The sequence below is a fragment of the Scyliorhinus torazame genome, chromosome 1 (assembly GCF_047496885.1).
Source record: "Scyliorhinus torazame isolate Kashiwa2021f chromosome 1, sScyTor2.1, whole genome shotgun sequence".
NCBI classification, from domain to species: Eukaryota; Metazoa; Chordata; class Chondrichthyes; order Carcharhiniformes; family Scyliorhinidae; genus Scyliorhinus; species Scyliorhinus torazame.
In genome coordinates, this window is record NC_092707.1 from 1,388,017 (window position 1) to 1,404,362 (window position 16,346).

The following is a 16,346-nucleotide window of genomic DNA, read 5'->3' on the forward strand; positions in this document are numbered from 1 at the left end:
CTCCCACCCCCACCCACCCCCACCCACCCCCACCCACTCCCACCCACTCCCACCCACTCCCACCCACTCCCACCCACTCCCACTCCCACCCACTCCCACCCACTCCCACTCCCACACACTCCCACCCAATCCCACCCACTCACTCCCACTCCCACACACTCCCACCCCCACCCACTCCCACTCCCATCCACTCCCACCCACTCCCACCCCCACCCCCACCCACTCCCACTCCCACACACTCCCACCCACTCCCACCCACTCCCACCCCCACCCACTCCCACACACTCCCACCCACTCCCACACACTCCCACCCCCACCCACTCCCACACACTCCCACCCCCACCCACCCCCACCCACTCCCACACACTCCCACCCACTCCAACCCACTCCCACCCCCACCCACTCCCACCCCCACCCCCATCCACTCCCACCCACTCCCACACACTCCCACCCCCACCCACTCCCACACACTCCCACCCCCACCCACTCCCACACACTCCCACCCACTCCCACTCCCACCCACTCCAACCCACTCCCACCCCCACCCCCACCCACTCCCACTCCCACACACTCCCACCCTCCCCCACCCACTCCCACCCACTCCCACTCCCACCCACTCCCACCCACTCCCACTCCCACCCACTCCCACTCCCACACACTCCCACCCACTCCCACCCACTCCCACCCACTCCCACTCCCACTCCCATCCACTCCCACTCCCACCCACTCCCACACACTCCCACCCACTCCCACCCACTCCCATCCACTCCCACTCCCACTCCCACCCACTCCCACCCCCACCCCCACCCACTCCCACTCCCACACACTCCCACCCCCACCCACTCCCACTCCCATCCACTCCCACCCACTCCCACCCCCACTCCCACCCACTCCCACCCACTCCCACTCCCACCCACTCCCACTCCCACCCACTCCCACCCCCACCCACCCCCACCCACTCCCACTCCCACCCACTCCCACCCCCACCCACTCCCACCCACTCCCACCCACTCACACCCCCACCCACTACCACCCACTCCCACCCCCACCTACTCCCACCCCCACCCACTCCCACCCCCACCCACTCCCACTCCCACCCACTCCCACTCCCACCCACTCCACCCCCACCCACTCCCACTCCCACCCACTCCCACCCACTCCTACTCCCACCCACTCCCACCCCCACCCACTCCCACCCACTCCCACCCACTCCCACTCCCACTCCCACCCACTCCCACCCACTCCCACCCACTCCCACCCCCACCCACTCCCACTCCCACCCACTCCCACTCCCACCCACTCCACCCCCACCCACTCCCACTCCCACCCACTCCTACTCCCACCCACTCCCACCCCCACCCACTCCCACCCACCCCCACCCACTCCCACCCACTCCCACCCACTCCCACCCACTCCCACCCACTCCCACTCCCACCCACTCCCACCCACTCCCACTCCCACCCACTCCCACCCCCACCCACTCCCACCCACTCCCACCCACTCCCACTCCCACACACTCCCACCCACTCCCACCCCCACCCACTCCCACACACTCCCACCCTCCCCCACCCACTCCCACCCACTCCCACTCACTCCCACTCCCACCCACTCCCACCCACTCCCTCCCACTCCCACCCACTCCCACCCACTCCCACCACTCCCACTCCCATCCACTCCCACTCCCACTCCCACTCCCACCCACTCCCACCCCCACCCACTCCCACTCCCATCCACTCCCACCCACTCCCACCCCCACCCCCACACACTCCACCCCCATCCACTCCCACTCCCACCCACTCCCACCCCCACCCCCACCCACTCCCACTCCCACCCACTCCCACCCACTCCCACTCCCACCCACCCCCACCCACTCCCACTCCCACACACTCCCACCCCCACCCACTCCCACCCCCACCCCCACACACTCCACCCCCATCCACTCCCACTCCCACACACTCCCACCCCCACCCACTCCCACTCCCACCCACTCCCACCCACTCCCACCCCCACTCCCACCCACTCCCACCCACTCCCACTCCCACCCACTCCCACTCCCACCCACTCCCACCCCCACCCACTCCCACCCCCACCCACTCCCACCCACTCCCACTCCCACCCACTCCACCCCCACCCATTCCCACTCCCACCCACTCCCACCCCCACCCACTCCCACCCACTCCCACCCACTCCCACCCCCACCCACTCCCACCCACTCCCACCCCCACCCACTCCCACTCCCACCCACTCCCACCCACTCCTACTCCCACCCACTCCCACCCCCACCCACTCCCACCCACTCCCACCCACTCCCACTCCCACTCCCACCCACTCCCACCCACTCCCACCCACTCCCACCCCCACCCACTCCCACTCCCACCCACTCCCACTCCCACCCACTCCCACTCCCACCCACTCCCACCCACTCCTACTCCCACCCACTCCCACCCCCACCCACTCCCACCCACCCCCACCCACTCCCACCCACTCCCACCCACTCCCACCCACTCCCACTCCCACCCACTCCCACCCCCAGCCACTCCCACCCACTCCCACTCCCACCCACTCCCACCCCCACCTACTCCCACTCCCACTCCCACCCACTCCCACCCACTCCCACTCCCTCCCACTCCCACCCACTCCCACTCCCACCCACTCCCACCCACTCCCACTCCCACCCACTCCCACTCCCACCCACTCCCACTCCCACCCACTCCCACCCACTTCCACTCCCACCCACTCCCACTCCCTCCCACTCCCACCCACTCCCACTCCCACCCACTCCCACCCACTCCCACTCCCACCCACTCCCACTCCCACCCACTCCAACCCTCTCCCACTCCCACCCACTCCCACTCCCACCCACTCCCACCCACTCCCACCCACTCCCACTCCCTCCCACTCCCACCCACTCCCACCCACTCCCACCCACTCCCACTCCCTCCCACTCCCACCCACTCCCACTCCCACCCACTCCCACTCCCACCCACTCCCACCCACTCCAACCCTCTCCCACTCCCACCCACTCCCACCCACTCCCTCCCACTCCCACTCCCACCCACTCCCTCCCACTCCCACCCACTCCCACCCACTCCCACCCACTCCCACTCCCACCCACTCCCACCCACTCCCACCCACTCCCTCCCACTCCCACCCACTCCCACCCACTCCCACCCACTCCCACCCACTCCCACCCACTCCCACTCCCACCCACTCCCACCCACTCCCACCCACTCCCACTCCCACCCACTCCAACCCACTCCCACTCCCACACACTCCCACCCACTCCCACCCACTCCCACCCACTCCCACTCCCACACACTCCCACCCACCCCCACCCCCACCCACTCCCACCCTCCCCCACCCACTCCCACCCACTCCCACTCCCACCCACTCCCACTCCCACACACTCCCACCCACTACCACCCACTCACTCCCACTCCCACACACTCCCACCCACTCCAATTCCCACCCACTCCCACCCACTCGCACCCCCACCCACTCCCACCCACTCCCACCCCCAGCCACTCCCACCCACTCCCACCCACTCCCACTCCCACCCACTCCCACTCACTCCCACCCACTCCTACTCCCACCCACTCCCACCCCCACCCACTCCCACCCACTCCCACCCACTCCCACTCCCACCCACTCCCACCCACTCCCACTCCCACCCACTCCCACCCACTCCCACTCCCACCCACTCCCACTCCCACCCACTCCCACCCACTCCCACCCCAAGCCACTCCCACCCACTCCCACTCCCACCCACTCCCACTCCCACCCACTCCCACCCACTCCCACCCCAAGCCACTCCCACCCACTCCCACCCACTCCCACTCCCACCCACTCCCACCCACTCCCACCCACTCCCACTCCCTCCCACTCCCACCCACTCCCACTCCCACCCACTCCCACCCACTCCCACTCCCACCCACTCCCACTCCCACCCACTCCCACCCACTTCCACTCCCACCCACTCCCACTCCCACCCACTCCCACTCCCACCCACTCCCACACACTCCCACTCCCACCCACTCCCACTCCCACCCACTCCCACTCCCACCCACTCCCACTCCCACCCACTCCCACTCCCACCCACTCCCACCCACTTCCACTCCCACCCACTCCCACTCCCACCCACTCCCACCCACTCCCACTCCCACCCACTCCCACCCACTCCCACTCCCACCCACTCCCACTCCCTCCCACTCCCACCCACTCCCACTCCCACCCACTCCCACTCCCACCCACTCCCACCCACTCCCTCCCACTCCCACTCCCACCCACTCCCACCCACTCCCTCCCACTCCCACCCACTCCCACCCACTCCCACTCCCTCCCACTCCCACCCACTCCCACCCACTCCCACCCACTCCCACTCCCACCCACTCCAACCCACTCCCACTCCCACCCACTCCCACCCACTCCCACCCACTCCCACTCCCACCCACTCCAACCCACTCCCACTCCCACCCACTCCCACCCACTCCCACCCCCACCCACTCCCACACACTCCCACCCACTCCCACCCACTCCCACTCCCACCCACTTCAACCCACTCCCACTCCCACACACTCCCACCCACTCCCACCCACTCCCACCCACTCCCACCCACTCCCTCCCCCACCCACTCCCACACACTCCCACCCACTCCCACTCCCACCCACTCCCACCCACTCCCACTCCCACACACTCCCACCCACTACCACCCACTCACTCCAACTCCCACACACTCCCACCCACTCCCACTCCCACACACTCCCACCCACTCCCACCCACACCCACCCCCACCCACTCCCACACACTCCCACCCACTCCCACACACTCCCACCCCCACCCACTCCCACACGCTCCCACCCCCACCCACTCCCACACACTCCCACCCACTCCCACCCCCACCCACTCCATTCCCATCCACTCCCACCCACTCCCACCCCCACCCCCACCCACTCCCACCCACCCCACCCCCACTCCCACTCCACCCACTCCCACTCCCACCCACTCCCACTCCCACCCACTCCCACCCACTCCCACCCCCCACCCACTCCCACCCACTCCCACTCCCACCCACTCCCACCCCCCACCCACTCCACCCCCACCCACTCCCACACCCCCCCACTCCCACTCCCACCCACTCCCACTCCCACCCACTCCTACCCCACCCACTCCCACTCCCACGCACTCCCACCCACTCTACTCCCACCCACTCCCACCCCCACCCACTCCCACCCACTCCCACCCACTCCCACCCCCAGCCACTCCCACCCACTCCCACTCCCACCCACTCCCACCCACTCCTACTCCCACCCACTCCCACCCCCACCCACTCCCACCCACTCCCACCCACTCCCACTCCCACCCACTCCCACCCACTCCCACTCCCACCCACTCCCACCCACTCCCACTCCACCCACTTCCACCCCAGCCACTCCCACCCACTCCCACCCACTCCCACTCCCTCCCACTCCCACCCACTCCACCCACTCCCACCCCCACCTACTCCCACTCCCACTCCCACCCACTCCCACTCCCTCCCACTCCCACCCACTCCCACCCACTCCCACCCACTCCCAGTCCCTCCCACTCCCACCCACTCCCACCCACTCCCACCCACTCCCACTCCCACCCACTCCCACTCCCACCCACTCCACCCACTCCAACCCACTCCCACTCCCACCCACTCCCACCCACTCCCACCCACTCCAACCCACTCCCACTCCCACCCACTCCCACCACTCCCACCCACTCCCACTCCCTCCCACTCCCACCCACTTCCACCCACTCCCACTCCCACCCACTCCCACCCACTCCCTCCCACTCCCACGCCCACCTACTCTCCCACCCACTCCCACTCCCACCCACTCCCACCCACTCCAGCCGCTCCCACTCCCACACACTCCCACCCACTCCCACCCACTCCCACTCCCACCCACTCCCACCCACTCCCACCCACTCCCACTCCCACCCACCCCCACCCACTCCCACACACTCCCACCCACTCCCACCCACTCCACTCCCACCCACTCCCACCCACTCCCACCCACTCCCACTCCCACCCACCCCCACTCCCTCCCACTGCCACTCCCACCCACTCCCTCCCACTCCCACTCCCACCCACTCCCACCCACTCCCACTCCCACCCACTCCCACCCACTCCCAGCCGCTCCCACTCCCACACACTCCCTCCCACTCCCACCCACTCCCACTCCCACCCACTCCCACCCACTCCCAGCCGCTCCCACTCCCACACACTCCCACCCACTCCCACCCACTCCCTCCCACTCCCACTCCCACCCACCCCCACCCACTCCCACCCACTCCCTCCCACTCCCACCCACTCCCACTCCCACCCTCTCCCACTCCCACCCACTCCCACCCACTCCCTCCCACTCCCTCCCACTCCCACTCCCACTCCCATCCACTCCCACTCCCACCCACTCCCACTCCCACCCACTCCCACTCCCACCCACTCCCACCCACTCCCACCCACTCCCACTCCCACCCACACCCACCCCCACCCACTCCCACCCCCACCCACTCCCACTCCCACCCACTCCCACCCACTCCCACCCACTCCCACCCACTCCCACCCACTCCCACCCACTCCCACCCACTCCCACCCACACCCACTCCCACCCACTCCCACTCCCACCCACTCCCACCCACTCCAACCCACTCCCACTCCCACCCACTCCCACCCACTCCCACCCACTCCAACCCACTCCCACTCCCACCCACTCCCACCCACTCCCACCCACTCCCACCCACTCCCACTCCCTCCCACTCCCACCCACTTCCACCCACTCCCACACCCACCCACTCCCACCCACTCCCTCCCACTCCCTCCCACTCCCACCCACTCCCACCCACTCCCTCCCACTCCCTCCCACTCCCACCCACTCCCACCCACTCCCTCCCACTCCCACCCACTCCCACGCCCACCCACTCCCACCCACTCCCAGCCGCTCCCACTCCCACACACTCCCACCCACTCCACCCACTCCCACTCCCACCCACCCCCACTCCCTCCCACTCCCACTCCCACCCACTCCCTCCCACTCCCACTCCCACCCACTCCCACCCACTCCCACTCCCACCCACTCCCACCCACTCCCAGCCGCTCCCACTCCCACCCACTCCCACCCACTCCCACCAACTCCCACCCCCACCCACTCCCACCCACTCCCTCCCACTCCCACTCCCACCCACCCCCACCCACTCCCACCCTCTCCCTCCCACTCCCACCCACTCCCACCCACTCCCACTCCCACCCTCTCCCACTCCCACCCACTCCCACCCACTCCCTCCCACTCCCTCCCACTCCCATCCACTCCCACTCCCTCCCACTCCCACTCCCACCCACCCCCACCCACTCCCAGACACTCCCACCCACTCCCACCCACTCCCACTCCCACCCACTCCCACCCACTCCCACCCACTCCCACTCCCACCCACCCCCACTCCCTCCCACTCCCACTCCCACCCACTCCCTCCCACTCCCACTCCCACCCACTCCCACCCCACTCCCACTCCCACCCACTCCCACCCACTCCCACCCACTCCCACTCCCACCCACTCCCACCCACTCCCACCCACTCCCTCCCACTCCCACTCCCATCCACTCCCACTCCCACCCACTCCCACTCCCACCCACTCCCACTCCCACCCACTCCCACCCACTCCCACCCACTCCCACTCCCACCCACACCCACCCCCACCCACTCCCACCCCCACCCACTCCCACTCCCACCCACTCCCACCCACTCCCACCCACTCCCACCCACTCCCACCCACTCCCACTCCCACCCACTCCCACCCACTCCCACTCCCACCCACTCCCACTCCCACCCACTCCCACTCCCACCCACTCCCACCCACTCCAACCCACTCCCACTCCCACCCACTCCCACCACTCCCACCCACTCCAACCCACTCCCACTCCCACCCACTCCCACCCACTCCCACTCCCTCCCACTCCCACCCACTTCCACCCACTCCCACTCCCACCCACTCCCACCCACTCCCTCCCACTCCCTCCCACTCCCACCCACTCCCACCCACTCCCTCCCACTCCCACGCCCACCTACTCTCCCACCCACTCCCACTCCCACCCACTCCCACCCACTCCCAGCCGCTCCCACTCCCACACACTCCCACCCACTCCCACTCCCACCCACTCCCCTCCCACTCCCACTCCCACCCACTCCCACCCACTCCCACTCCCACCCACTTCCACCCACTCCCAGCCGCTCCCACTCCCACACACTCCCACCCACTCCCACCCACTCCCACTCCCACCCACTCCCACCCACTCCCACCAACTCCCACCCCCACCCACTCCCACCCACTCCCTCCCACTCCCACTCCCACCCACCCCCACCCACTCCCACCCACTCCCTCCCACTCCCACCCACTCCCACTCCCACCCACTCCCTCCCACTCCCACCCACTCCCACCCACTCCAACCCACTCCCACTCCCACCCACTCCCACCCACTCCCACCCACTCCCACCCACTCCAACCCACTCCCACTCCCACCCACTCCCACCCACTCCCACCCACTCCCACCCACTCCCACTCCCTCCCACTCCCACCCACTTCCACCCACTCCCACTCCCACCCACTCCCACGCACTCCCTCCCACTCCCTCCCACTGCCACCCACTCCCACCCACTCCCTCCCACTCCCACGCCCACCTACTCTCCCACCCACTCCCACTCCCACCCACTCCCACCCACTCCCAGCCGCTCCCACTCCCACACACTCCCACCCACTCCCACCCACTCCCACTCCCACCCACTCCCACCCACTCCCACCCACTCCCACACCCACCCACCCCCACTCCCTCCCACTCCCACTCCCACCCACTCCCTCCCACTCCCACTCCCACCCACTCCACCCACTCCCACTCCCACCCACTCCCACCCACTCCCAGCCGCTCCCACTCCCACACACTCCCACCCACTCCCACCCACTCCCACTCCCACCCACTCCCACCCACTCCCACCAACTCCCACCCCCACCCACTCCCACCCACTCCCTCCCACTCCCACTCCCACCCACCCCCACCCACTCCCACCCACTCCCTCCCACTCCACCCACTCCCACTCCCACCCTCTCCCATTCCCACCCACTCCCACCCACTCCCTCCCACTCCCTCCCACTCCCACTCCCACTCCCACTCCCATCACTCCCACTCCCTCCCACTCCCACTCCCACCCACTCCCACTCCCACCCTCTCCCCACTCCCACCCACTCCCTCCCACTCCCTCCCACTCCCACTCCCACTCCCTCCCACTCCCTCCACTCCACTCCCACCCACTCCCACTCCCACCCTCTCCCACTCCCACCCACTCCCACCCACCCCCACCCACTCCACCCCCACCCACTCCCACTCCCACCCACTCCCACCCACTCCCACCCACTCCCACTCCCACCCACACCCACCCCCACCCACTCCCACCCCCACCCACTCCCACCCCCACCCACTCCCACTCCCTCCCACTCCCACTCCCACCCACTCCCACTCCCACCCTCTCCCACTCCCACCCACTCCCACCCACTCCCTCCCACTCCCTCCCACTCCCACTCCCATCCACTCCCACTCCTACCCACTCGCACTCCCACCCACTCCCACCCACTCCCACCCACTCCCACTCCCACCCACACCCACCCCCACCCACTCCCACCCCCACCCACTCCCACTCCCACCCACTCCCACCCACTCCCACCCACTCCCACCCACTCCCACCCACTCCCACTCCCACCCACACCCACCCCCACCCACTCCCACCCCCACCCACTCCCATCCACTCCCACCCACTCCCACACACTCCCACTCCCACCCACTCCCACCCACTCCCACTCCCACTCCCACCTACTCCCACCCACTCCCACTCCCACCCACACCCACCCCCACCCACTCCCACCCCCACCCACTCCCACCCATTCCCACTCCCACCCACTCCCACCCCCACCTACTCCCACCCACTCCCTCCCACTCCCACCCACTCCCACCCACTCCACCCACTCCCACCCACTCCTACTCACTCCCACCCACTCCCACCCACTCCCACTCCCACCACTCCCACCCCCACCCACTCCCACCCACTCCCACTCCCACCCACACCCACCCCCACCCACTCCCACCCACTCCCACTCCACCCACTCCCACCCACTCCCACTCCCACTCCCACCCACTCCCACCCACTCCCACGCCCACCCACTCCCACGCCCACCCTCTCCCACTCCCACGCCCACCCACTCCCACTCCCACTCCCACCCACTCCCACCCACTCCCACTCCCACCCACTCCCATTCCCACCCACTCCCACCCACTCCCACTCCCACCCACTCCCACTCCCACCCACTCCCATTCCCACCCACTCCCACCCACTCCCACTCCCACCCACTCCCACTCCCACACACTCCCACTCCCACCCACTCCCACTCCAACCCACCTCCCACCCACTCCCACCCACTCCCACCCAGTCCCACACCCACCCACTCCCACTCCCACCCACTCCCACCCACTCCCACCCACTCCCACCTGCTCCCGTGAAATGAAATGAAAATCACTTATTGTCACAAGTAGGCCTCAAATGAAGTTACTGTGAAAAACCCCTAGTCGCCACATTCCGGCACCTGTTCGGGGAGGCTGTTACGGGAAATGGTGCACAAGGACACCCAGGTCCCGCTGCATAATCCCCTCTCCCAATTTACAACCATTCAGGTAATAGTCTGCCTTCCTGTTTTTGCTATCATGTGCTGAATCTTAATAAAGGGAACTATGAGGATATGAGGCGTGAGTTGGTCTTGATAGATTGGGGAGAGTTACTTAGTAATTGCAATGGCCGCCCCCTGCTCTTATTTTCTAAGTTTCTGTTCAAAGAACAGCATAAAATTGAGCAATTCCAGCAATAATATTTCAGAGATAAATGTCTACATTCAGCTTTTCAGGGCCGTGATGTGTCCCAATAAAGCAATTCACCTTCCGACAGTCAGGCACAAACATTGACGATGACACTGAGGCTAGTTTCATGTTCAGAGTAAGAATCTTACCCACATTCCAGCTATCCCATAATGTGCCAACATTAGAAACTGTCACAAACTTACTGATGTTTAAAAGGACAGAAGACCTGTCTGGCAAAAATGTTGTATTTTTCTGACGTAGAATCCAGAACTTTCGAAGCAATTACATTTAGCTGCATTTGAACAGAGATTGATTCCAGTCTTTACAGTGCAGAAAATTCCACACTCGGTGTTCACACCAATTTCACACTCGGTGGTCACACCAATTCCACACTCGGTGTTCACACCAATTTCACACTCGGTGTTCACACCAATTCCACACTCGGTGTTCACACCAATTCCACACTCGGTGTTCACACCAATTCCACACTGACTGTTCACACCAATTTCACACTCGGTGGTCACACCAATTTCACACTCGGTGGTCACACCAATTCCACACTCGGTGTTCACACCAATTTCACACTCGGTGTTCACACCAATTTCACACTCAGTATTCACACCAATTCCACACTCGGTGTTCACACCAATTTCACACTCAGTATTCACACCAATTCCACACTCAGTGTTCACACCAATTTCACACTCAGTATGCACACCAATTCCACACTCGGTGTTCACACCAATTTCACACTCAGTATTCACACCAATTCCACACTCAGTGTTCACACCAATTTCACACTCGGTGTTCACACCAATTTCACACTTGGTGTTCACACCAATTCCACACTCGGTGTTCACACCAATTCCACGCTCAGTGCTCACACCAATTGCACACTGAGTGTTCACACCAATTCCACACTCGGTGTTCACACCAATTCCACACTGTCTGAGTGTTCAAACCAATTGCACACTGAGTGTTCCCACCAATTCCACACTCAGTGCTCACACCAATTGCACACTCAGTGCTCATACCAATTGCACAAGCAGTGTTCACACCAATTCCACACGGTGTTCACACCAATCCAACACTGTGTTCACACCAATTGCACACTGAGTGTTCCCACCAATTGCACACTGAGTGTTCCCACCAATTGCACACTCAGTGCTCACACCAATTGCACACTCAGTGCTCACACCAATTGCACAAGCAGTGTTCACACCAATTCCACACGGTGTTCACACCAATTCCACACAGTCTGAGTGTTCACACCAATCCAACACTGTGTTCACACCAATTGCACACTGAGTGTTCCCACCAATTGCACACTCAGTGCTCACACCAATTGCACACTCAGTGCTCACACCAATTGCACACACAGTGTTCACACCAATTCCGTGCTCAGTGTTCACACCAATTCCACACTCAGTGTTCACACCAATTCCACACTCGGTCTTCACACCAATTCCACACTGCCTGAGTGTTCACACCAATTCTACACTCAGTGTTCACACCAATTTTACACTGCCCTAGTGTTCACACCAATCCAACACTGTGTTCCCACCAATTGCACACTGAGTGTTCCCACCAATTCCACACTCAGTGCTCACACCAATTGCACACGCAGTGTTCACACAAATTCCACACTGTCTGAGTGTTCACACCAATCCCACACTCAGTGTTCACACCAATTTCACACTGCCTGAGCGTTCACACTAATCCAACACTGTGTTCACACCAATTGCACACTGAGTGTTCCCACCAATTTCACACTCAGTGTGCACACCAATTGTACACTCAGTGCTCACACCAATCGCACACTCGGTGTGCACACCAATTGCACATGCAGTGTTCACACCAATTCCGCATTCAGTATTCACACCAATTGTACACTCAGTGCGCACACCAATTGTACACTCAGTGCTCACACCAATTCCACACTCGGTGTTCACACCAATTCCACACTCAGTGTTCACATCAATTCCACACTGAGTGTTCACACCAATTCCACACTGAGTGTTCACACCAATTCCACACTCAGTGCTCACACCAATTGCACACACACTGTTCACACCAATTCCACATTCCATGTTCACACGAATTGCACACTCAGTGCTCACACCAATTCCACATTCAGTGCTCACACCAATTCCACACTCAGTGCTCACACCAATTCCACACTCAGTGTTCACACCAATTTCACACTCAGTGTTCACACCAATTCCACACTCAAGTGTTCACACCAAGTCCATGTTCTCACTGGAACGAAGGAGGTTGAGGGGAGACCTGGTAGAGGTATACAATATTATGAGGGGCATAGACAGAGTGGATAGTCAGAGGCTTTTCCCCAGGGTAGAGGGGTCAATTACTAGGGGGCATAGGTTTAAGGTGAGAGGGGCAAGGTTTAGAGTAGATGTACGAGGCAAGTTTTTTACACAGAGGGTAGTGGGTGCCTGGAACTCACTACCGGAGGAGGTGGTGGAAGCAGGGACGATAGGGACATTTAAGGGGCATCTTGACAAATATATGAACAGGATGGGAATAGAAGGATACGAACCCAGGAAGTGTAGAAGATTGTAGTTTAGTCGGGCAGTATGGTCGGCACGGGCTTGGAGGGCCGAAGGGCCTGTTCCTGTGCTGTACATTTCTTTGTTCTTTGCCTCTGAGCGACCAGCCTCACTCCAGCTTTACTCTGTTTCTCTGGGGGGGGGGGGGGGGGGTCAGCTGCTCTTCGCGGACGAAGGGAGACGCCTGAGGTTAATCCTGCTTCCAGAAGCCTCTCTGAAGTTGCTTCCTGTTAGATTGTGAATTTCCCTCATGAATTGATGTTTGGTGTTGCTAGGAGGCAGTGAAGGTGGCGAAAACGAGGGCGAAGATCACAGCCGCACAAGGGGAGGAAACTCAGGCAACCGCTGCTGCTGAGGATGAGGATCTGGAAGCTTCTGGAGTGAGTGAAAACGAAGAAGAAATGACAGAAGGTATTGAGGGTTTTGTGGTGCACTTTGTGTTGCTAATTTCAGGATGGTTAGTGTGATGTTCACAAAGACCATTAATAGTTTTAAATTGAACGAAGCGAGAGATTTATTGACACTACTTTATTGGATTTGACACTTACACCTATATAATACGCAGTTGATAATAAACATATAATCTACACTCATCTACTACGATTTCTCTACACTATTAACTATGATCTGCTCTCACTCACACGACCTTTCCTACAGTCTGTTCTCTCACACACAAGGCTTAGCATCAATGTCTCATATAGCTGTACATCTAGCTCCCTCTACTGGTTGATTTAGACATTCCACTAACCCTTGCAGTTCTTTACATTCATGATAATGTCACAGGTTTGTGTCCATTGCTTGGCAGCAGCCAATCGTTACCATGACATTCCCTGATTCTATCCACTCAGCCTGGAGGAAGGACAGTGATTTCTGAGCAAGTTCACAAGGTCAATGTTAGCTGCTTGATTCCAGCAAAACTCCCCATCTCTTCCCGCATTCCCGTTGGAAAAGCAGACAGTTTGAACCTTTGCACCGTATTGGATGGGAGGCCGCCTCACGGCCTCGAGTGATAGCGACATCACTCACTCCACAACTGTTAATTCTTCAAAATCGTCCCAGTCTCAGACTCACAATTTTGATTAGTTCTCCCACTTGCATCTGATCCCAAATTAAATGCATTCCGATGCCCCCCCGATCCTTACCATTTCCGAATGTGTCCACCTCAGCGTGTCCTGGTCACCGGGGGTCACCCTGTGGCCTTCTGTCACCCAATCACTCACTTCAAACCTTCCCCTCTCCCTGTGAGTCTGTCCTTCCCTCTTTCCCTGGAATATCCTTCAGTCTGGAATCCACACCCAGAAATCCCCAACCTCTCTCTGGTCCCTCAATTACAAAACCCCTCTCACCTCCCCCCGCCCTCCGCCTGACCCTCTGCCTGGATTCATCGCTCAAATTGTAAAACATTTTGGCGGAATGTTTGATGTTAAATTAGTTTATGGTTCTCACATGATACCGAGAATCGCAAGGCGCGATCCACAGGCCGTGTGCCACCGGAATCGGAGTGGGATGGGGCCAGTAACTGGCGGGAGCCTCGCCCGGGATTCCCGATGGCCGTTACGCCTCGCGAGAGCTAACCGGATCTCAGGGAGTGTTGGGATCTGTGGGCGGAACCCAATTCCGCACAGTTACATCATCCTACCGGCTCCCGGCATCTCCTGGCCTCAGCAAGGAGACCCCAGCTGGTACCTGGGGGCTCTCCCGGGCCATTGGCAGGTGGTACCCTGGCTCTCCCCCGGCACCGTGGCACTGCCAACGTTCAGGGCATGAGGGGCGCCATGCCAATGAAAGGAGGAGTGGGGGGGATCCTGAAAGGGGAGAGGGGAGGCCCGAAAGGACGAGTTGGAACGCCTGAAAAGTTGGGCCTGCAGTGACCCTACAGCGGGGTGTCCTCACTTGGGGGTGGGGGGGGGTTAATGCCCTTGTGTGCAGGGGGTGACATTGCCAATGGATGGGGGGGGGGGATTTATAATTGGCTGAGCTGTAGGAGACAGGGTGATGACAGACGGCTGCGTTAGTGACTGGAAGCCAGTGACCAGTGGGGTATCACAGGGATCTGTGCTGGGCCCCCTATTCGTCATTTAGATAAACGACATAGATGACTAATTGTGAGGTAGGATCAGCAAGTTTGTGGATGACACAAAGATTGGCCGGGTGGTTAAGAGTGAGGTTGAGTGTCCTGAATTACAGGAAGATATCGACGGGATGGTCAAATGGTCAGAAAAGAGGCAGATGTAATTTAACCCAGAAAAGTGTGAGGTGAGACACTTTGGAAGGAGTGATGTGACAAGGAAATATTCAGTGAACAGCCTGACGCTGGGAAGTTCCGAGGAGCAAAGGGACCTTGACGTGTTTGTCGATAGATCTCTGAAGGCAGAGGGCAGGTTAATAGGGAGTTGGAAAAGGCTATGGGACACTCGCCTTTATCAATCGGGGCATCGATTACAAAAGCAGGGAGGTCAGGTTGGAGTTGTACAGGACCACAATGAGGCCCCAGCTGGAGCACTGTGTGCAGTTCTGGTCGCCACATTATAGGAAGGATGTGATTGCACTGGAGGGGGTGCAGAGGAGATTCACCAGGATGTTGCTGGGATGGAACATTTCAGTTATGAAGAGAGGTTGGGGCTGGGGTTGTTTTCTCTGGAGCAGAGAAGACTGAGGGGCGGCGTGATCGAGGTGGACAAGATTGTGAGGGGCATGGACAGGGTGGATAGGGAGCTGCTGTTCCCCTGAGTTGAAGGATCAGTTACGAGAGGTCCCAAATTCAAGGTGAGGAATTGGAGGTTCTGGGGGATTTGAGGGAAAACCTTTTTACCCAGAGGGTGGTGAGGGTCTGGAACGCGCTGCCTGGGAGGAGGGGAGAGGCGGGT

General features: G+C 62.0%; 1 protein-coding gene across 9 annotated transcripts in view; it reads left to right on the forward strand.

Annotated features, from left to right (window-relative positions):
- ncor2 (nuclear receptor corepressor 2) overlaps positions 1-16,346 on the forward strand; it is a 1,088,322-nt gene that overhangs the window by 481,916 nt on the left and 590,060 nt on the right. For all 9 annotated transcript variants that reach the window (XM_072510208.1, XM_072510371.1, XM_072510235.1 and 6 more), the window contains one exon: positions 13,755-13,890. In XM_072510208.1, the coding sequence (XP_072366309.1) occupies positions 13,755-13,890 (136 nt within the window). The remainder of the gene's footprint in view (positions 1-13,754; positions 13,891-16,346) is intronic.